We start from the raw sequence: 24,678 nt of genomic DNA, 5'->3' as shown, positions 1-24,678 counted from the left end.
CCTGTCAGTGAAACATTCAAACCAATATACCAGCTTTTTTGCATAAATTCTTGTCATTGGATTTATGTGTGCAATTTTTGAGAAAGTGTCTATGGGCGTCTCACTGTATACTGCACAACTGTAAGCCTGTCAGTTAAATTTATTCTCTACATGTAATTTTTAAGTATAAAATTGGTCTTTTAATTTAGATGATATTAAGACGGGTGACAAAGTAAGACCATTCAATATAAAGTGTGTCACTGCAGGCCAATAAAACAGCTTCAACCTTGGCATATTTTTTTCCACGTCTCTGAAGCTCTGCACAGATGAGTAGATCCAAAGGTCAAAGGTTTGCTTTAAGTTTTGAATATCAGTTATCTGTCATTTTAGTGGTCAAAAGTTGATGTCAGAGTTGATGAATGACAATCAGGGAATCCGATTTTAGAGGAAATCTTGATTCACTAGTGACAAAAGTTTACATTTTTAAGTATCATATAGTGGATTAAAAAAAATAAAAATGTGACTTTAAAAATAAAATAAGCTTTTCTTCATATTTTGGTCTGTCATGCATTTCACTTCAAGGTTTATATTTAGTAAATCGTGAACTTTTGAACCAAAATCAACAGGAAGCAAATCCAGACATTACAGATGTCAAAAAATTTCAAAAATCAAACAATTTAAACTGTGCGTGTTTTTTAATATTTAGTTTTTTTTCTTTGGCATGTGTGATTTTCTTTCCATTTTGTAAAAACTGCATAAATCATATCTGTTTATTCATATATTGTTGTATTCATATATTGGTTGTCTATACTTAAGTCTGACTTTGCTACATTGTGTTGATACATATATTTGTATACAAAAAATGTTAATTTGAGAATAAATATACGCAAATTACTTTAAACTGTAGACTGAGTAACTGTGTGGGATGTTTATCCTTGTAGAAAGTGGTAATAAGATCATTCCTTCCTGCTCCAAGCTCTGAAGACTGGTAAACGTAATGATACAGCCCACTCCTTTCTTTCGTGAGAGCTGAAGTAATGCTATCCTCTATATTTTGGTGTTTTTGAATGTACTTACTGTCCAAACGTGGTATTTATTCTACATGTAAATGTCTCACAGTTAGATAAAACACTGGCTATGCAAATGCCTATGCAAATATGCGTACGCTATTCTACTTTCTAACATACATGATATTTGCAAAGGCTCTTTAATCATTAATAATTACTTCAAATTACTGTTTACAGCAGCAGGGTTTAAGAAAAGAAATCAACTGATAAAGCTACACTGACACTTATTGCAAATGAGCAAAGTATTTTCCCAGCATTTGCAGGTTCAAATATCTAACAGGCTGTGCTGTAGTAAAACAAGCCAGGAGAGTACAACATAATGCATGCACCATGTGCTACAAAACCACCAATTTCTTGTGGACATTTGCAAGCTCTCTACATGGATTATACAAAGATATAAGGAGTCTGAAAGAGCCTAACCTCTGTTCTGCCATTCCCAATTCATTCAGAGCTGACAGTTTCCCTTTTCTCTGCAAGCATGCTCTTGTCATTAGCATGCCTCTGAACTTTGCCTCACAGTGACTCTGCTGAACAGTTCTGATGAATTATTTCATCCTGTATTGGGCTGACTGCAGGGCATACACATGTAGGTGCTTCCTCTGGCCTGGGTAGAGTCTTTTCATACTGGTGCAGGACGGACACCTGTTTCCTTGCCCTGTTATACACGACCCTAGTGTGTGCTGCTGACATTAAACTGTGCATGTTAGAGAGCACTAATTTACACAGGCCTACGGGCATTAAGTACGGCTACTATGTGGACTTACTTACATTAAAGTAGCGTCTATAAACTGGTAGTAGATTCAAGAGTTGGTTTACAACATTCACCAATAAAAACAATACAATACATATATTTGCCTTATTTACCTTAAACTAGTCTAGCCCTTTATACAGCTGCTCAGTTAAGTATTAAATCAGCTGTCTCTTTAGGCCATGCTAAAAGCCTACTTTCATCTGATTGGTCACCTTCTGAGGATGACTTGGCATCAGCTCGTAACAAAAGGAGGAAAAAACCTAGTAAAACTTTTGGCTCAAAAGAATTACTTTTACTTCTATTTATTTATTTGTAATGCTGGCCATGTTTAATATGAACATTTGAAAATAAGCATAATGTTAACTCCACATCTACATACAATAATAATAAAATATGTATACAAGTGTCTTACACGTGTCATTACATTTACACAATTCATTCAATTTATTTTATTAACTACTTATTGTGGAAAAGTAAAAATCCCTGTGATTTAATGGACATTAAAATGTGTTTAAAATGTGTTCAGAATTTGCAAACTGATGATCATTCACAAAATTGGCAACACTGGCGTTGTATTTACTTTGTATCAGGTCAATACCAAAATGCCACAGCGCTAGTGGAAGACGCATTTTTAAAAGCTTTTATTATTTGTTGAGCTTAAAGATCTGCCATTCCTTTTCTGTGTTCTGTGTTAATAAATACACACAATGTACACTCGTCGATATTTAGACAAGAGGAAAACATTACAAATGGAAAAAGGCGAGAAGCAGGGTACAGGGTCTGTGATAGACTGTGGCCAGTCCAATTTAGAATTACCAGTTAACTGCTTTAGACTGTGGGAGGAAACCCACGTATGCACAGGCAGAACATGTGAAGATTGCAGAACAAGCAAATCTTCACACAGTCGACCAGGAGATTTAACCCTCGACCAATGCACTGAGCAAATTTAAAAATAAGGTACATTGTCATTGCTTTGAATTCAGAAAGGTGCTTGAGGATGAGACATGTAAAATCCCTCCAACTAGGACTGCTGAAGGTTGCCTCCTGTTGGGCACTGGTGAAATATCTTTACCAGTGCCCAACATCCAGGATGTCAGATGCCAGAAGAGCACTCTGATACCAGAATTATCCCTGAGATCTCATTGAGTCACTATCTAGAGCTACTGAACATAGATGAGTCCTGGAATGCTTTGTAAGTCGGCTGTTAACATTTTCACCATGACAGTCTAGGATGCCTGCACATGATCTCGAGCTCATACCTTGCCTAACAGTGCAATGCGATTCTCCTGCTACCAGTGCTCTAATTTCTACACTAGGGATAATATAAATAATGGTGGCTTCAAAACAGTGGCTCCCAGTATACCACAGGTCTGGGCTTGGAAATGCTGACCCTTGTTTCAATCACAAACAACATTTGAGCAAAACTACTTCAACAGCAAAAATCTAAAGTATAATCCACAAGTCAGCAAACTAGACACAAGACAGCCATAAACACAGCCAGGGACAGGGCAAGACTATAGTAGAGGCCCATGCCCTCTGGCACAACAATTGCTCTGTTTATACAAGCATCAAATAGCTCCAGGCAGCAGCCCAGCTTCCATAACACATCTTTACATAAAGATGAAGAAATGAAGAAAAATAATTCTACACAGCTCAATACATGGTAAACTTAATATATACTCACTTTATAATAACTACGTTTAGAATGTGATGACAAAGCCAAATGTTATCAAAAAGCTAATTAGAGCCACAGCTTTAAAGTTCCCTATTTCCTTCTAGATGGTCTTGCTCTTTACTTATTTGAAAAGCACAAGTCATGAGAGGATGATGCAATTTTTTTCTAGTGTTGGTTTCACTGACTTTTCTAAGGTTATGAGGTAGAAATCAAGACCTTTAGGGAGTCACCGGGCTGACATGTGGCCCCAGCTTAGCGGCCCTTTTTAGCTCTGCTCGTCATGCTGCAGTCGCACATCTGCACCTATATATCAAAGCCATGCACAAAAACATTCCTGAGAGCAAAGCAGGGGTGATTTGTGTGCCTTTCTCCTTCTTTTTTGATTAAAATTCATCTGTGATCTGACTGTTCGCTCAGCTAAAAGCTATACCTTTTAAATCAGTCATCCGTCCAGAACTTTGACCTGCACCACATTAAGACCAGCACTGACATCACAACTGTTTCCCCTCTCCCCGCCGAGTCTCATGCCTCTTTCATATATTTTCTCTTGTCCTCGACAGATGGACAACCTTGCAGCCAGAGATTTTTTAAGTGTTTAATAAATGTAATACAACCTATATAGTGTTGAAGAAAGGGCCCTAAACCAGAACCATGTGCGGGAAGTGGATGGCGGCCGTTAGGGGCCACAGCTAATGTGGTTCAACATGTGGACCGGGCCATGCTAGAAGGTTCACTTACATGTTGGACAGTTTATGACCTTCAGCGCTGTTCCCTCAAAATGTAGACAGCGTCCTTACATTACTATTCTCTAGTTTATAGCGTGATATTTTGTTTTTAAATGCACCTCTCCACGAGAGGAGAGTAATAAAAGGATACAGGTGATGTTGGAATGCAGTGTCTTTCATGTTTTTATCTCACAGAGAAGAGGCACTGTGGTATTATGTTCAGAAAGGGGGTAATATATGAAAATGTTTGACTTATTGTCAAATTAAGGGGAAGAGTGTCATGACCCTGGTTGTTTATCTGCATGCCTCTGGTTGTTATTTCATTCAGCTCGGTCCTGACACTGCTAACCACAACAGACAGTGAAGTGCTCCTGAGAAGGAATGTGAGTAGTGATGCGACTGGATAAATCATAAACACTTGGAAGTTACCCAGCAGCTGTGCAAGGCAATTGCTCAAACTGAAGTATTATCAGATCTTGACCTGAGTTGTAAACAAAAATCAGCAGACTCCCAACGGTTTTTGCGGTTTTGTTTTTCTGTAACTTTGCCCCTGCTTAGAATCAAACATTTATGAGTATCTATCAAGCCAAACAAATCTAAGATGTGTTTCTTTGTGTTTTGTTTTGGGTGGGGTTTTTTTGCTATTGTATTTTAACCCGTCACTGGGTCAGTCATTGAGAACTCATGCTCTGCAGTCACATTTTGCACAATCCCACTTCCATCAAATGTCTAATAGGAGTGTGTCACTTGGATAAAAGCTTCTGTCACTGCTAATGCAATTTTATATTCTCGCTGGGAGACTTACTGAGCTCTCGCTCCCTCAGTACAGCAGCCAACATACTGAAAGAGCCGTCACACCAAGGACACCATCTGTTTGACCCGCTGCCCCTGGTAGAAACTTCGGGTCCATCATGTCACAGACGAACAGATTTAAGAACAGCTTCCACCCTCATGTGAGAACTGAACACTCCCAAACATTTAGTGACTGCACTTACATTTCTAAAAAACTGCACAGATGTGCCCATATCTCAACTGCTCGAGGATCCAGCAGTGCAATATCTCAGCTGGCATTCATTGCATTGCACAATTATTTATAGAATTATATTTATATAATTACTATCTGAAATTAGCTGATTTTTACATTGTGACTGGTGAATGTGGTGTGGATGCATTTACAGGTTTTGTGCTCCATTTCTGCTGATAGACTATAAAACAGGTTAGAAAAATAAAACAGACACTGTGTTCAGACAATAATCTTTGCCTTAGTTAAATCAAGTGAATTGACTACTATATACTCAAGAGTCTTTAGATAAAATTTACATTTTGCAAACTACAACTAGCCTGCTAATTTCTAGAAATATCCACAATGGTCTACAACTAAATGGAGTGGGATTTCATTTGTATTATGGATATGTGTTTACACACGTCTAAACTAGTTACACAAACACAACAAATAGTTTGATAAAGATGCATTATCCCCTCATAAGGGTACTCGTTAAGGTGCGTTCAGAAAATATACACAGGATGCTTTATAATATTACATTTATTATATTTTATATTTTGTAATTGTTTCTGAAAACTTAATATCCTAAATTACAGCAAAGGTTTTAAAGTTTCTAAAGCTAAATGAAATTCAAATAGGTTTTAGGATGAATACGTTAAAAAAGTGGCACAAAGCAAGTAGAATACATATTGTTACTATTTTAGCAGAGTGGATCATACCCGGCCTTGCTAAAAAAAATCCTACAGCTAAAGGAATAATTTGAAGAGCTTTGTAGAGAAAACAAATCTGAAGGTGCACATCGACCTCTATAAAAGTAAATATTATATATACTATATTTAAAAAAATATGTTTTATGTATAAATCCGTTTTAGGTGACACAAAAGCCTTTTTTCCGAGACTAAATGTGATATACAGGCTATGGCCAACATTTGGCCACTTCTAAATGCTTTAAAGCCACAGCTACAAAGAGACATTGTACTTTCATATTCACCTAATGGAACAGCTAATGTAAAACATGAGGGTGAGATCCACGAATGTATTAAATGCTATCTGACTCACATTTTTGTACAGCCTAATATTTCACTAAGCCTTAGCATTTCATTCAGAGATGTACTCTAGATAAGTGCAATAATCTCAGTTTGATGGATGGCCCAGCCGGAGCCTAGGGCCAGTGGTGTGTACATACTGCACTGGTTGCGGCAGAACGATAAAAACCCACACAGGCAGGTGTGTTTGGTTAAGATGCACTTGTCAAGTGGGGTGACAAGCATGTCTGTGTTCATTCAAGTGAACCCCTTATCGGTACCTCCATGTCCCACTCATGAGACAAAAGCACTTCCCATGTTTGTATGATTTACCTCTCAAGAAAATGCGCGAGCACACGCACGCTGTGCACACACATGCGCAACAATATCTCACAGAAAGTGTGTTTGCTAGAAATTTATACATATTTATATATCCTGTCATTGCTGCTTACCTGTATACCCACAACCCAGTACCGAGTATGGAGAACATTCTTCGGTTATGCTGCATTGTTTTTGATTTTTAGCTTTTTCTTCGCCTTTGGATATTTAAGCAGCTTTCACTGAATTTTTTTATATTCCTTCACTTATCTAATTCCATTAGAACGCGCGAGCGAGCGCTACCACCTTATTTTGACACCTCAATTTTCACCGGGGTGAGCCGGAAGTGATGTCAGACTAGGAAGTAAATCTCGCCACTGGCCGTCAGCAGTGAGCAGTAATGGACTGCAACAACAACAGCAAGTTCAGCGAACATTAGCCGAAAGTGTCGCATGAGTGTGTTTGTGGGAAGAGTTTGTGCCGAGCTGAAGCGCTGAATGTCCATGTGGTGTTGGTGAAAATGACACCGAGGTAAGAAGCTGTGTGCTTGTGTGTGATGCTCTCTGTGTGCCCACCAGCTAGCCGCATAATGCTAACGTTGTCCTCCAGTCTTAACTGAATTTACCCCTAACAAAGCCTTACGAAAAGGTGACAATTTAATATTGCCTCGCATCATTTAATTGTTGTAATCAGTTTAATAATATTTACTTTTGACAAACCTGTGGAGAGACGCTCACTTAAAGGGGCATTGCATCTTAATGTGACTTACGTGGCTACTTACACCACTTCTTTCATGTATACCTGCGTCAATGCGTCATCTAGAGTTATCTAGAGCCACAGCCCATGACTGCTTTACTTGAATATGTGCACAGCTTCTTAATCACAGTCAAAACCTCTATTTTCAGTCTAAACTAATTTGAAAATAATACATGAAACGGTCGCTCCATATCCCACTGAGTGACTCACTAATTCAGTGACAATGACACCAAAATGTGTCACTAGATGAGATCATCAATATCTGCCTTGAACCTCCATCTTAGGGACATATATTTAAAGATATTGTGCAAATCATACAGTGCAAAATGTGATTTCTGCTTAGCCGTATTACTTCCAAAGTGGCTGCCATCAAATTATTAGCAGGCTGCCTGCTTTAATATCAGTTCTCTCTGTGTCTTCATAAGCCAGGCTTTCATTCTTGGCAAAAATAATGATGTTTTCCTGTTTCTTTCTGTTCTATTTTCTTGCAGATGACTCAGCAGTGGCTTGGACATCTGTGATCTGACAGAAGATGAGACTTGCTCAGTTTGTCAAACTTATGGTCCACTGTAAAAAGTGCTGCTAAACGCTGATGTCAAACTATAGTGAATCATGATTGCTGCTTCTTGCATGTCGCACTCACTGAAAAAAATTGCTGCATAAATTATATTTGACTTTATTTTGAATGGATTTCAGTTAACAGTCAGTGCTTACAATGTCACTGGGCGAGCAGTCTCAAAAGTGGTTTCCAACCCATGTCCAAGCCACTGTTCTTCAAGCAACTGGTTTACAGGCCAAAGGCAAAAATGGCACCAATGATGCCTACACTATCATCCAGCTGGGCAAGGAGAAGTACTCAACATCAGTGGCGGAGAAGACCCTTAACCCTGTGTGGAGGGAAGAAGCCTCCTTTGAATTACCTGGCCTACTTTTGGAGGGCAACCCAGAAGTGTATGAACTCTGCCTCATAGTGATGCATCGCTCTTTGGTTGGGATGGACAAGTTTCTGGGTCAGAAGTGCATAAATCTTAATGAAATCTTTGATAACAAGGAGAGAAAGAAAACAGAGTAAGTATTAAAAAAAACTATAAAAGTCTATTAGATATCACAAAAATGTCACAATGGTTCTTTGAGAAGTTTTTTTGGGGCATAAGCACTACTGCAGTGAGCTCCAAGAATGATTATTATATCCTCGTTTTAATGTGCTAACAACCAGCACTTAAGAATGAGGTACTTATGTTATAACCATGTATTTTTGCTCTCTGATATTTATGGTATATATACTTTTTGGAAAATATAATTCCTTCAGATTTTCTGGGACAGAAATACTACTGTTAGCAGTTTTTGCAGTTTTTGCAAGGTCAATAGTTTCCCTTTAAGAGAAGACCTGGGGCGGTTTTAACACTAACAAACATCATGGGACATACAGCATGTTTTTATATAGTATAGTTCTTAGACATTAGCATCACATGTACATTATTCAGGGTCTTTAGTCTGTAGTGTCTTGTTGGTATAGAGACAGACCTTTGAGAGGAAGTGGAAAATATTTCCACAGCCTTTCCAGTCATAAGTGGATTACACCATGAGCTAAGTCAGTTGTTATTTGTCACATTTGCCACAAGTATTACTGCCATAGTAGACTTCACAAATGTGCTGTCTTTTGCGTGTTATATTCTGCACTGTGGTCTCAATTAAGGTCATGACCCAACCCTGTTGCTCCACATGATTTAAATACCATTGCGTTGCCCTTTATTTTCTTTGTGCACTTGGTTTAGAAATACACTTTATTAGATACACAAGTTTTAATGTTAAGAGCAGAGTAAATGAAATGCTCTAACAGAAGTACTTCACTTTAAAATTATTTAGCACACCAGTGACACACTTTCATGCTCAGTTAGCAAGGACATGTTGGTTGTACTTTTTTTTTTCCATCTTCATGACACTGTATTGTTTGAGGCTTAGCAATGGATTGGCCTACGCTGCAGAGGGATTATTTTAGAGTAATTACTGACACCAGTTGACCTAACTGAAACTAGTGGAGCTGGACAAACATGTCTTGTTAGCCACTCCTATACTCCATTTTTTGTTTTTGTTTTTTCAGAGGTGTGAATGAAAGATGGTCTCTCCTTCAGAGCCAAAGACACCTGGGATTAAATCTTGGCTTGTTTCTGTACAGTTTAGTTTCCCTCGTGTTAAAATCTGGCCTCTATGCATTGTGCCTTTCTTGGCACAAAATACATTCCAGTTTGGAAACAGATATTTATCTATGCCAATATATTGGTGGACAATAGTGGGCGTCTCCCTGAGTCATAATTGGGTGACTTGTTTGGTTACCTTCAAGTAAAGCCATGCCAGAATAAGGTTTGTCCTCTTTAAAGTTACTGAAAAAAGATTTGAGGAGAGAGATCGATGTATAGATGTAGATTCAAATAAACTAACACAGTGTAAACCATCAGAGCTTGGAGAGACTCTGCTGTATTTGGCTAAACTTTGGTTGATGAGCCTCACAAGTCCCACACACACACACACACACACACACACACACACACACACACACACACCCTACATTCACACACACACACACACACACACACATTTCTTAACCCTACATTAAGCAAACAGGAACTGCGAAACCAAATTGGATCTGGTGTTAATTAGCTCACTGCACATTTTGGGGGGGAAGGACATTAGCTGACTTCCTCTTTGCCCATCAGTTGGGAGAATCACAATATGTTATAATCAGTGTGAACGGCTTTTATTTATTTAGGTGCCTCAACTGATGCACCTTGAGGCTGTGCACTTTTTCAGCAGTGGTTCTGTAACGGATATCGCCGTGTTGCTTGCTGGCCTAATACCTACGCCGCAGCCATACTTGACAATGATGCCAGGGCTCTCGATACTATATCCACACTCCACAGTGGGTCTCTGTTCACCATGGCCCATCCGCAGTGTTTTTGAACTGGCATATTGGGGAGGAGAGCCCGTACTGATATCTGAGAAGGCAGCCCATAATTATCGCACACCTGTGTTTGTTGATTGTGAGGAGTTTCCCAGCGGCTTGGACCGGAGTGGGAGGATTGTGGTTCCAAGCACAGGGAGGTTTATCTTGGCCTTGAGACACACGTGAGGTGCAGGCTCGGCCCCACGGCAGCGGCATGCTGTGGCTACTGATCAGGCGGAGCGCGGCGCGCAGCCTGGGAATTGGCCCCAACAAGGCTTTTCATGACTATGAGTGAGGCTTCTGGGATGCGAGCTAGACTGCTTAAAATAGCGTTCAGCAGCTGTGATTTCTTATAAAGCTAATACCAGCACTTTTTTAAAAAAATCAATTGAATTGATAACTCAAATTTCATGTCAGTCTGCAAGGAGTACTATAAATCTTCATTTAAATCTAGAAGAAAATATCAGTAATTGTAGTCAAGCAGATACACTTAAGCAAATATGTTTTTTTTTGACTTGGTTATACTGATAAAGCATCCCATTTTAGAATATATTCCATGTTTGTGGCAAAGGCAGTGAGAAAATATTGACGCTTGTTTCATCCTGATACTGGTTTCCTAATGGCCTCCTTCACAGGCCCTCTAACACAGAGGATGTGTCTCATTAGCATGTATGAACTGTTGTGTGCAAAGCCTGCGATGTGGCTTTGCAGTTTCCCAATTGCTTGTCGTTGCATTTCTGAACAAAGGCCAGATTTGTGCAAATGCCACTTTATTTCGCTCAGAGCGAAGGCATAAATCCCATTACTTCCAGTTGAAAAAAGCAGAGAGGTTAAACAAATAGGAGCCAAAAAAACAGCTTGAAATGGTCTGTATTATTCGGCAGCAGACAATTTATTTTTTTTAGGTTCAGTTTGCAAAGAATGTTTATCCTTTGAGTTATAAATTTGTGTTCTCATATGTGTCATAAAAAAGTTCAAATGATTTAAGCCCCTGCATTTGTGTGTCGCCTTTGGATTAGTCTTCTCAAATTAGCCTTTTCAGTAGTAGCCATAAAGATGTATGTAAAGCCCATTAGAAGGAATGAGGGCTATTTTTCCATTTGTCATATTGTTTGATCGTGTAAGGACTTTTACCACATTCTGACTTTGTATCCCTGTCTTGCTGAATTATGTTGCATTACGCGTAATCAACTCAGAGGATTTTTATAAACCCTGCTCTTTTTATATAAATTGTCTCATTGAATTTGCTCAGCTTAAGCTTCCTGCACTCTCATTTTTAGCTGGTATTCCTTGGAGTCCAAGCCCGGGAAGAAGAGGAAAGAACGAGGTCGCATTCAAGTCAGCATTCAGTTCATGAGGAACAACATGACAGCCAGCATGTTTGACCTCTCCATGAAGGAAAAGCCCCGCTCACCTTTTTCCAAACTTAAGGACAAAGTGAAGGGTCGAAAACACGACAGCGGCTTTGGTGACGCTTCTTCAGCCATCTTGCCTCGGTCCGCCATGTGTGATTCGGAGCCCACCCGTCAGTCTGGCGCACCAGAACGTCAATCCCAGCCTGAAACAAAAGTCAAGAGGCCGCTACTCGCTGGGGCCCATAAACTCTCTGCAGCGCATTCCATGTCAGATCTCATCGGGACCCACTTTCGACCCAAACTGGATTCCATGAACTCCATAGAAGAGAGTGGTGAGGACCAACGCTTCTGTTTTTCCACAGTAGTTTGTTACATTTGTCACTTTTTGGTTTGGTATACTTTTATTGCTGCTAGAGTGATCTCTGAAGAGGATTTTGATAATGTTTTAAAACCAGTTCTCATATTAACTGAAGCTGCCGATGCATTTTCGTTATTGTGTTTATAAGAACGGGGGATAGTGGTTTAAGCAGTCGACTGGGATCCAAAATATTTCAGTGAAGACTCAATCTTAAGTGTTAAAATTATAGAGAATAGTCAGAATGACACTGTGGTGCATTGTGGCATCCTGTCTGTCAGGACAATGTTTTAGTGTTTGTTTGTTACAAATATATGGCTCTTATAGTGTTAATCCACAATTTCATTGTACATGTACAATGAAAGTAAAGGGCTAGTCTATTTCATTATATTTTAAAATGAGATGTTGCAATTTCTAGAGGCCATCTGTAGACGTCTGTAAGAATGCTTGTTTGTATATAATCCTATTAAAAATATAAGGTACTGTAAGTCTCAACTCAATAAGATAGTAATGTAGGCCATTTATGTCAGTCTTTGACATTTTAGTCATTTTCTGTTTTTAAGCTGAAAATTTCCATCTTAACCAGTCTCCAATTTACCAGTTCTTTCTGCAAAGTTAGTGCAGCTGTAACTCATGCAAACAGTAGTTGTGATTCTTATAGTAAAGGCTGAGATGTTCACTAGAATCTGCTGTTAAAATGTAACATGTCAGAGTGAAAAATAAGTTTAGTGATAATAACAAAAAAAAAGATATTTTTCTTTATTTTTGCTGAAAGAGGTTCAAACAGTAGAATACTTCTGCACGTAAACCTATGGGGAACCCCCCCCCCAAACAAACCTTTGTATTATTATCCGCAGTTAGTTTTTAACTGTTGTGATCACACTGGTTCTTCTGGTTCTAAATATTGACACACACATTTGGATTTGACCAGCTACTTATTTATGTTACTGCTTCACTTTTACCTTTAAATTCTTCTTTTGGGTTTTCAAACCTGAATGAAAATCGTGGCTCACTTGCACACTTCTGCATCATTATATTTAAAAATATAATATCTATGATTTTAATCATGCTGGACTCCACAGATGCAATGTGGTCGTTTTGTGATAAAGCAGTAAAATTCTTATGTCTAAACTGATAATGAATTGAGTTCACCCAATCCCTTTTTAGCAAAACACTAACCCCCCCCCCCAAAAAAAACCCCATATTTTGTCTCTTATTACATTTCTAATTTATCTTGTAGGAAGTACAGGTGGCCCTCACAGGCGTTCCCAGAGTGAGGTGCCAGGCTTCCAGGACGACGAAGCACACGGTGACCCTTTCACTGATATCACTGACACCCTGCCACAGAAGTATGCCACGCTCCCACGCAACCGCAACCCATTTGAGGGGGAGCACGGGCAGCTGTGGGACCGACCAGAGCGGAAGGAGAAAAAGGAGAAGGTCAGCCTACTGGAACGCGTGACAGGAAAGAAGGAAGGCCGCAAGACCAGCAATGGGGGGCGTTCAGGGAGCTCTGGAGACCTGCGTTCCCCAAACCCCTTTAGTGGAGACTCGCAAGCAGACACTAACCCATTCAGTTCCAACTACAAAGCCAGGTTGTCCTGTTTTTGTTTGTATTTGTGGTTAAGTTAGCTTTATTGGCTATATTGGCATCATCACTTTATTTGACTTTTTCTTTTCTTGTCCCAGTCAGGAATAACAATCAAAAAAAGAAAAAACCCAGAAATTTACAAGAGAACACACTTAAAAACAAAATGTATGTTGTCTTATTAAAACAAAGACAAAGTCTGTGTTCGGCTCCTGCAGAGCAGTGATTGCAGCATGCTACTTGTCTTTTTCATCACAATCAAGGAATCTCAAAATCCCAAAACATCATCTTGGAATGCCAATGGAATAGTCACTGCTCCACAGGATATTTGCTTGACATTCCAGTAAAGTTCTCAATACCTTGTTGATTGAAATCTACTTTCTGATAGACCTTCTCTCGCTCTCTTTCTCATTATGTTGTCAAATATTATTTAAACATTTCCACTGAGCCAGTTACATCTTTTTCCTTTGTTACATAAAGAGTTGGTGAGCACTGTAGCTAAGTTCTGGTTTATCAGAGTGGAAGGTGTCATTAGTGGCTCTTTAGAGTGCCTGGGTTTGATAACAGAGCCCTCTGAGCTATAGTAATGAGATCCCCTGAAGAGATAGACCACCCAATTAACCACTTATCTCTGTAGGCACTAGTCCATCATCTTTACTGCTGCCTTTGTCATACACTAGCTCAGCGGTCATTTGTAATGTAGTGCATGGGTGAAAAAAGGTGTTTTCAAGTTTATTATTTATTCCCTGTTAATGTATTTATTATTGTTCTCCTAGTGCAGGACATGAGTACATCAGAGCTTCTATATTTGTAAAAGTCTGCTAAAATACAGAGTGCAATGCTTTAATGTGATTACTAACTTTGCATTTGGTTGTTTTGCAGTGACAAAAAATTAACCGGACCCAACATCACCTTTGGCCAGAAGAAGAAGGACAAAAAAATAGTAAGAATATGTTTTAGAAAGTTATATAGTTTCATATTACCTGACTGGCTGAAAGTGTAGAGGGGAAAAAAAGGGAGAATAAGTGCAACAGTTACATTTGTGTACATTTTATATGTAATGCTGAGCAGATTTTGTTATTGAGGACTCTTAAGCAGCTGGTGACATTGATTTGTGAGACCCCTGAAAACTCAGACGTGCCATTCAACTAATTAGCAGCTGCACACATCGGTCATCATGTCCGATCTAATCATAGTTTGAAGTGGTGTGAAATTTCGGCCTGTAAGGTCAGTTGTAGTGATGTGCACAGATTGTTTAATTGCTGTTTGTTTGGGGTTTTTTTTATGAGGCAGGGCACAGAAATACTTAAAGATATCATTTTTACCTCATTTGTAGATAAAGTTTTTAACTCTTTAGTAGTTGCTAGTTGTTCAGTAGTTAAAATTCGCAGACTGTTACACAGCAAAACTGATATAGATGAAGGAGCAGGGGGAGCAATAGCCGAAGTGATGCCTAAATGAGAAGGAGAATGCTGATAATGGCTTTCCTCACCTTTCTTTGTGGGTGTTGAGGGCTGTCGGTATCCACACATGTGCCCCCGTGCATGCCGCTGTGCCTCGCAGAAATGGCAGCTCCCATTTCCTCTGCTTCAAGGCCCTAATTAACTACATGCAGGAGGGAGGGAGGGCAGTGAGAGATTTCAAAGGACTGAGCTTTTAGATTCTCAAAGCTGAGCTCATTAGAAACTGTAATGACACAACTGGAGAATGCCAAGTGTGCGCCTTATCTTCTCCTCACTACTGATCGCAGAAAAATGGTCATCATTACTTTGCCAGTTCATGGTCATTTCCAGGCCTTTGTCACCAACCACTAAAGCTCCTGATTATTATGCCGTGGGGGTGTGTATATATATGTGTGTGTGGGTGTGAGAGGGAAAGCGAGTGTGTGCATGTATACACGCTTGTACGTGAAACCAGCATCCTTCCATATGGCTGTCTGCTCTCTTATTCCCTCTCAGATGGCTTAAGTGCAGTATCTTTCAGTGAGATGGCTTTTTTGGGGGGTAGGTGTGTTTGTGTGGGGAATAGGTTACCGAGCTCTGTTCCTGAAACCCTCCTTGCGTTGGACATTTAATCTCTGTGGCAAATATTTCATTTTGGTTTGTGTCGCCCCACAGTAGCCTCTATGCTGTTAGAAGCGATAAGATACCTGGTAAGCAGTCCTGCTCCAGCTCTTTCTGCATTGTCTTTACCCAGCAGTGAAGGCTTGAATGGTGCATGGGAGTGGAAGCTGATAAGTGTGGTATTTTAAACAGGGTGAAGGCTTTGCTGTTCTATCCGTTCAGGGGAGGATGCCCAGCACTGAAGCGATAAAGTGGTCCCTCATTAAAAACGATTACAGCTCCTCTCGTACCCGCGCAATATGATCTGCACATACTGTACCACCCTGCTCTGTCCAACTAGATTGTCCTCAAAGAGCAAAGCTGGGCTTGGGTTGCATTCGTATTTTGGCATTTATTAGCGTGACCTTTATTTGTAGAAATATGCAGCCTGGCATTTCCCCCTCAAAACAAAGATTAAATTGTTTTGGTAATCTTTATTGTTAAGTACTGGCAGATTATTTGGAGTTTTTGCCAGAGTCGTCTTGAATTAAAGAGTATGTGTTTTTAACACTAGAAAGCAAAGATAAAGATGTGCTGTAGTGTCAAAGCTAAGTCCTAATAGAGTAGTTAAGCTATAAGGAACCTTATAGGGTCCTTGTTTTTCACCTTTAGATAGGTTACTGTCCAAAAGTCATGTTCCTACTGGCATTATTTGATTTACTGAAAACAAGTAAATCAAACATACATGGAAATACAGTATAAGTTAAAACAGAATTTGTGCAATTCTAACAACCTTGAAAGTCAACTTTTGATATGACCACCTTTATTCTATAATTGTCTGAGGGAAGCTTTTTGCAAAAACCTTTCTGCATTCATAATTTTATCAGTTTTGACAGAGACTCCATCACCAGAAAGCATGAAGGAGCCTCCTTTAGTGGTTGCAGTAGACACTTACCTCTCTTCTGACCACTTCCATACATATATATGACGATTACGACCAAAAACAATTCCAAATTTGGATTCCTCACTCCATAAGATCTGTTGCCACTGATTTTCAGGTCAGTTCTTGTGTAAATTGTATAATAACTTTCCTCAAGAATGACTTCTTGACAGCCACCTGTCCACTGAGACTGTTGTCTGAGGGGTCAGGTTCATCTTTCAAACTTGAATGAAACAATTGAGAATTGCCTCCAGCATCTGTTTCTGCATTTTGTTCTTCAAGGATCAAAAGAAAAACTTCCCTGTGGTCACACGTGTGATAGGCCAATATCAGCCAAACAGTAAATCTTCAGGCGCTAGTGTTAAATCAGAATGTTTATTACCGAATTCATTGACCAGGTCAGAGCTAAAACCCTAAAATCCTCAGCTAGCCTTTATTAGTAGCACAACAAAAGATAAACATGTGACTCTGTGCCAAACAGCCTAATTAGTCAGCAATGATGGAGCATAAAGACTTATTGGTGCCCCAATCAACAAAGATTTAAGCACCCTTTTACAAAACATATGTATGCACAACATGGTCATGATCATTTCTTTGTTTTCCACTTTCAGGAGGTGACACAGGAAAGCGTGTCTGCCTATAGCAACTTGTCTTTTGAAGAGGTTGTGCAGGAACTCATCAAACAGAAAGAAGTGGTGAAAAAGAAAGATGCCCACATCAGGGAACTGGAGGATTACATTGATAACCTGCTTGTACGCGTCATGGAGGAGACGCCGAGTATTCTACGGACACCCTATGAGCCAAAAAAGAAGGCGGGCAAACTTTCCAAAAAGTAGAAAAAATGACCCACGATGAAAAGGTACTAATGAAGGTTTAGCAATAGCTCACGGATCGTTATCAGGTGTTAAAGTGAGTGGGAACAAATAGAACTGATCAATTATTGAGTTACTATTCAGTGGTTAGTTTTTCTAGGCTTTTTTATTTTTTTAATATGTAGGTCATACATGCCTTGTTTGGCATTCTTATAATTCCGTGTTATAATTTTGCTCATGATTACTTCTTGGAGTGTGTTCTTAGGTACTTAAACAGGAGACATTCAGCTTATTGAAGGCACATCAAATCTTTTCACACCAACTATGTTTAGCTGTACTGTACTTGTAAACCAACAGAGGTCTGTTGCACACACAGTTGCCATCAGCTGCTGAGAAGCTCTTACAGTGCAAATGCTGCCAAATTCGTATTTACCAGATGCTGTAGTCACAGTTATGTGCTGTTTGCTGAGAGATGGTCTACAGGTTTATAAGATGAAGCTGTAGGTACTGCGTTACAATCAAGTGCAAGTCCAAAACTTGCCACTTAAACTGCGGTGCACGTCACGGCATCAGCTTTTTGTCCCTAGCCTGCCTCGTGGTGCAGATGTGGACACATTCAGCTTTAGTGATTGATGGATTTTCTTAGAAACACTGGAAGATAGTTGTAAGAATTTGCTGACAGGTCCTGGAAGCCTGGTTTGTCTCTAGCTTCCTGAGGTGTGCATTATTTTTCTCCTCAAGAACAAATGCACATTCCTTTTATCAGTTACTGACATTTTATTTTTTACTCTTATTGTGATGACTATCATTTAATTTTCTTTGACCAAGGCTCTTAAAGTCCCCGGTTGGAGGTGATAATTTTTACTTTAAGTGCAATAATCATATTAAAGGTAATGCTTTATATTCTGCTGGTAATGGTCTTGTTTACGTTTTAATCACATGTTGGAGTAAAACTCCTCTCTTTATGTTGATTTGATAAAAAAGCTTGGAGTTCTTTGTTATTGATTGAACAGCCTTCCTCTTTTTCATACTTTTTATTTTTGCTCAAGATTGTGTTAATGCTACCATCTGCACATGTGGGTATATACTCAGTCATTTTTACATATCCATTTTTTAAAACTCATTTACAATGGGTTTGTAGGGTACCTGATGTTAAAAGCGGCACTGTATTCCCATACCCCCCTCCCACGACCTATCCTATTGTGAAAAATCTGTAACTAAAACAAAAATTCATGCATATGTAATTCCTATTTTAGGCTCAAATTCACTATGTACTGTGTGTCTTACCACTTTATGGGGTGCTAATGAGAATTCACTGATAATTTTCAGGGTAAATAACCAGTGATTGCCATTTAGATAACATGTTAACCATGAGAAGCTAACTGTTCTCATTTCACTTTAAGGGTTAGGGTTTCTATGTTAAACCATGCTCCTTAATTTTAATTTATCCGTGTGTCCTGACCAAATGCTACAGCTACAGGGCAGCTGCTGGTACTTAAGTAAGGTTGTTCTTGGATAAAGCCACTTTTATGTGTGATTGTGCCATAGACTGTAGAAAAATGGATGGATATAGCCACTGTGGTGTCACTTAGAGCTTTTGGCTTGTGGAAACCCCTATTCTGAGACTTCAGCTCCAGCTGTTTAGCCATCTCTGAAGCCAAACTTGGTGATCAAAGGGCATCATATGCTAACAAATTGATAAATCATAGGGTTAAGTAAAAAAATAAGTTTTTAAAAAAATGCCACACTTGATTTAACAGGCTTGAAGTTGGTAATTAAAACATTAGAAAAATGTTTCTAATGATATAATGATCTCCTGCTGGTCATTGGAAAACAAAAAATGGTGGCTGGCTTTGATTTTAGACCCAGGGCTAAATTTTTCTTTTTTATACAGTCTATGGCTGTGCAACCTGTAGTATAGTCATTTAGTGATGGTTAGGGTTACATCTATAATTGTTTATTTCAGCTGTATTTACAGTGTTAAACATGTTTAATAGTCACATAACTGTCATTTACTCATCGTTGCCATGTTTAACAATATATCAGACATCTGCATCAAGCGATGTTTGATATATGAGGCCATGAGGAGGATCCATCTTATCCTGTTTAGTGGTTTTTGTACTATTTATGAGATTTTAATTGTTTTGCAGTCTTGGAAATATTTGACCTTTACACTGTATGATACCAAATCCCATATGAGGCAAACTGCTACACTAGATCTGTGGAATTTCAACACAAACACAATTTACATTTTCATGAACATTACATCAGTCAAACACATTTTTTGGCATGCAAAAGTTATTACTCTCTTTCTGCTGTGGAAGTGGTTATTTTATCGGATGTTGTGCAAACGTAAGGCCAAAACCTCCTGTTACTGAATGTCTTGCGGGCGACTTTGAAATACTTAAGTCCGAAATGTATGTATACGGTACACTAACAAGGTGATCGATCCTTGCTTGCCTTTAAAGTATTTGGAGTATCCAAAGAGAACATTTCATAGGTGTGTTTTTATTCTATTGTTTCTTTTTTAATCCCATTTCTTTTTACCCAGACACATTATGGACAAGAAGTTACTGCTAATATTTTCTGTCTGATGATGTGACAAAGGCGTCGGGTTTATTTCTTTGTATTGAAAATGGTTATCTGATGTTTTATCTGTATGTTTTTTTTCAATGGTAACAGTGTTTGAATTAGCTTTTTGGAATCATGAGTGCTTTATGGCTAAGAATCTGCTTTCCATGATGGACAAGCTTTCCTTCCAAGATTGCCTTCCAACTTTAGCTGAAGTGTTAATCCTGGGCTCGTATGTTTTAGGCTTTACTAACCACTTTAACCGGCCTGTATTGGTGGGCTGCCAGGTGTTCATTGATCTTTTCAAGCTCTTACAAATTCTATTGTACATTTTGTATAGTCGCTCGCAATGTTTCTTCAAGCGCTTTTGAGTTTATACACATTTTGTAAAATGTTTGAAATTGTGCTTCCTGGGGAAGGTGTTATTTTACTTGAGTTCCAAAAAGCGATTCACTTTCATCATTTATTTCACATGCTTGGGAGCGGTGTTCGGGCGATTAACTCTCAAGTCTATAATGTGGTCCTGTGTTCAGACGATTAACTAACAAAAATATATTTTCTCAGATTATATTTAATGTCAGTACATTTGTACCCTCAGGTTGTTTAGTTCAAATGAAAACTGGGGGTGACTAGTTCAAATTAATTGATTCTGGTTGTCAGTTTGTCTTTTAGCTTGATTGATACATTTGCTTTATGCTTTAACATAATTTGGTGCTTTGGTAGATGTCATACGAAAACACAAATCTAAATGAAAAGCATTTTGAAATTATGTTTGACAACAACAGTGCAAAGGGATATTTTGCACTCAAAAAAAGGAAAGATCTGCATCTATATTCCTTGGCTCTTTGCATAATGTTTCTCATACAATAAATCTGAATATGCAAAGCACTTAAAATGCTTGAAGATAAAATGGCCCCCCACCATAATTTAAGTTTATTAATTGTGTATATGCATCAGTGTACACCTTAAATGTGTTGAAGGTAAATCCCCGCACTGTTCCAACAAATAGTGCAAATACACTGGGATTTTTTTTTTTTTCCTTTTTGATGAAAATGACATAAAGCTCCAGTTGGGGATCTGACAATCCTCCTCCTGGTAGTCTTTTACTGATAATATGATGCTGCTTGCCATAGGCCACATACAGCTGCCAGACACTAAGACTTAAGCTGCAGCTAAATCCCCTGACGGTGCTTGTAATGTGGCACACAGTTTTGAAGGAAATGATGACTGCGTTTATAAAAGATCTCGCTATTTAGCAAAGCGTCATCGAGTTTAGAGGAGTGAATGGCGTCGCCTGCACAGGGGCCAACACAATGAAACATGAGTGGCTCCAACATGATGGAGACCTAAAATTACTTTTTTGATGTAAACATGTTGGGTCTACTTCTGTCTGTGTGTATGTGTGTGTGATTGGTCTCACAGTTCATTCAGACTTTCTAATGTTACGAATCAATGAAATGGATGTTTGAATTCTTGTCATTCCTGCATGTCGACCACATGTTTTGATTATGTCTCACTTACACACACAAGTAGGGCTGCCACGATTAGTCGACTAGTCACGATTACATCGACTATCAAAATCGTTGATGACTGTTTTAATAGCCGACGCGTCGTTTGAAGCTTTGTAAGGTCACAAAAGATGCAGGAATGAGTAGTAGGATTTAAGAGTGCAATAACGGACTGAAACAGAAGATGGCAGCACTGCATGTACAAGGATGCCAGCTGCCGTTAAACCCCGAAGAAGAAGAAGCTGTGTCCCAGAATTCATAGCGCAGCCCAGCTCAGTTTACAACAATGGCGGCAGCTAGTTCGTTTTAATATTATTCTTTCTGGGTCACAAAATAAATGTTTAATATATTTTCAGGCGAGAATGTAGCTGTGTAAACCTCAAATATCTGCTCAGTTTATCAGGACACCACATATTTTCAAAAGCGCTCCGACGTTTTCGGAGACGTCTGATACCCACTAGCTCGATAGCTAGCTGGGGGCTAGGCTAACTAGGGCCGTGAGAACACCGGACTCCCTGCAAATCGTTTTCAAACCAACTGCTGTCTTTCGCTACTCAGGTTAAATATATATGAGTCACTTCGATAACTTCAAAATGTTATTGTTTGGCTTTTTTAGTATTTTATTTGTTCCTGAGTAAATCGGTTTGGCTGAGATTAGTTATAGTTTTTACACAGCTGAATAAACATCAAGACGACAGCTGATTATCAGAAGTGTGAGATGCTCGAGAATATACTCCGGTGTCCTGTTATATTTTCGATAGCAAGGAGTTTATTAAACTTCACCGAAACAATCTGCAAATTTCATTGAAATTTAATAAACTACCATCTTGTCTTTATTTTTAGTTAGCACATACCTTAAACACTTAAAGCTGTAAGCTAATGATAGTTATATAAGAGCAGACGCATGCTGGTGCAATAAGCTGTACGTTTTACGTCCAATGGATGCATGATCTGATTAGTCGACTAAGGTGACTAGTCGACTATCAAAATAATCGTTTGTGGCAGCCCTACACACAAGCCAACTTGTATAGCTTTTACTCATCTAGAAACCTTTGATCCACTTGATCGGGTTCTAGTGGGTTCATTTTGATCAAACCTCATCACATGACCATGTTGTAATCTATTTAAGTCAAAACTGTATAGTTAACAAATGTGACGGTAGATCAACTTTTTGTGTTTAATCTTTACACTTTAGCAAATATGCAAAACTTTCTTGGATGTTTGGGGATACGAATGTATGTTGTTGTTTTTTTCTATTATTATTCTTATAATTATTGTAGTTATACATTGTGGTGTAGAAAATGTATGTATTATAACAGTGTAATGCTGTTAATGGTGACTGTATGTAAAGTGCCAACAAAAGCACTTCATAAGAATTCGGTGATGCAGTTTAATGTGCACCAATTCTCCATGTGCTACAGTTTGTAACACGAACTTTTAGATATTACCATGACTATTATAATTAAATCCCAAGGTTTCACTGGATGTAGCTTGAAAGGCACAGGTACGATTGTTTTAGTCCTTTTCAATAAAGTTACAGTAAGGAAAACTGGTGACTTGCTTAATTTATTTATTTATTTTTTTGAGTCTCATCAAAAGCCCGTAATGGTGAATAAATTAGGATTTTATGTGTTGTGAGTCTCTTTTGCAGTAGATCTGTTTAATCCATCAGTGCAGCTCAAATCTGATGCAAATCTTCCATAAAGTGGATCACTGTCTCTTCCATTTGACACCTGTCCTGTGGATAAAATACAAGCCACTCTCAATTAACTGATCTCGCTGGCAGTTGAACTACAATTAGTGTTTCTAATTGCGCTGATTTGTGTCAGAGCTTTTGTTTTCTTCCTGCTCAAAGCGTCGCTTCCCTTTGTTCTGGAGAAATTCCCATGCCCTCCAGGCGAAAGAGAGAAGTGGCATCATCTGACAACTGAGTAGCGAGATTGCTTTTAAAAACTGCACTTTCATTTGCCTATGTGTGCAACAGCGCTGTGTGAAATCTTTTGGGAAAAACACTTGTGGTGTTTACCAGCCGATGGCTTTTGTAAGAGGCGGTTCGCTTCCCTGTCTCCCCGCCACGTAGCTGGTTAAAACGCAACCTCTCCCTCGTCACCTCAGCCTGACGGTGCATCTCCAGCAGTGCACCAGGTGCCAGTCCACAGCACCACCTTGGAGCTGACAATAGAAGCTGCATACAGTGAAAATGACAGACACCAGTAATATAATAAACGTTACAGGTGAAATGGCAGCACAGTCACCTGTGTTGGCTTAGTCACTGAATTTTGAGACTAAATTTAAGCTGGCTCTTGTCATTTAGACACCACCATAATGTCATAATGTTAAATTATAGGTAACAGAAGTTGCATCATACATAATAAATCTATTTTTTTCTTTAATGTTTATTAACTTGTAGTCTGCCTTGACAGACACTGGACATAAAAAAGCATGTAATTGGGGCTTTATGTAGGTGTCACCTGTTGTATTTATAAGCTAATTGGCATGCTCATTGTCATCCTTACACATTCATCAACAGATTGAATTTCCCTGATCCCATCTTTTGTGCGGTGGTGGCACGTGTCATCTGAGTGCCTACTAGACTGAAGCCCCATTAGTTCATTGTGCGTTATATCATATGGCTGTAATTTGAGGAAATATCTAACAAACGTGTTATGCAAGATTCTGTGGGCGCAGGAGTGCCCTCAGCGTGCCAGAAAGGGCCACCCACAGGTCACCTGCGCACCCCTTTAAATATGGATGGGCGTCAAAGCGGGGATCAGTGTCAACCTGCACGTGTCTGTGAATGGAAGTGCCTCAGGCAATCATGGAGAAACTTATATGACAAGAAATTCAGCAGATGGATGAGGTGTTTTAGGGGAAAAACCAGACCTATTTGGGCAGCTGGCTCGAACTAGCTGCGTGATCGGGGGCCAGATGTCAAGGTCAACCCCCTCCAGCTCCCAAGAGAATCAGACCCCACCCGCTCATCAAGCGTAGGACCCTTTGTTGCTGGATAGTTAACAATTTGCATAGGTGCTTGAGATAAATCAGGTGTCAAACACGCTGTGGATCCCTGTGTTGAGCATTGTGTTGATGGCATTGTCTTCCTCTGATAGCTGCCACGCGTCTGGTATCAGGTGAACAAAGCCAGATGACAACCAGAGCAAAGAGAAACCTATCAAGAGTGAAGCGCAAGCAAGTGTGAAGGTGAAGGAAGAGAACTCATTTAACTGCAAAAGTGATGCAGTGACATTAAATAAACATATATTAACC

General features: G+C 39.2%; 1 protein-coding gene across 1 annotated transcript; it reads left to right on the top strand.

Annotated features, from left to right (window-relative positions):
* The first annotated feature begins 6,884 nt into the window (after positions 1-6,884).
* On the top strand, positions 6,885-20,941 carry LOC102309010 (rab11 family-interacting protein 2). Its single transcript, XM_005927051.3, has 6 exons — positions 6,885-7,074; positions 7,791-8,367; positions 11,521-11,927; positions 13,191-13,545; positions 14,421-14,481; positions 17,132-20,941. The coding sequence occupies exons 2-6, from the start codon at positions 8,015-8,017 to the stop codon at positions 17,354-17,356; spliced, it is 1,401 nt and encodes a 466-aa protein (XP_005927113.1). The 5' UTR covers positions 6,885-7,074; positions 7,791-8,014; the 3' UTR covers positions 17,357-20,941.
* The last annotated feature ends 3,737 nt before the right edge of the window (positions 20,942-24,678 follow it).

This window comes from Haplochromis burtoni, unplaced genomic scaffold (genome assembly GCF_018398535.1).
Source record: "Haplochromis burtoni strain Fernald_Lab_line unplaced genomic scaffold, NCSU_Asbu1 Contig_96, whole genome shotgun sequence".
Classification (NCBI taxonomy): domain Eukaryota; kingdom Metazoa; phylum Chordata; class Actinopteri; order Cichliformes; family Cichlidae; genus Haplochromis; species Haplochromis burtoni.
This window is presented reverse-complemented; position numbering and strand designations above follow the sequence as displayed.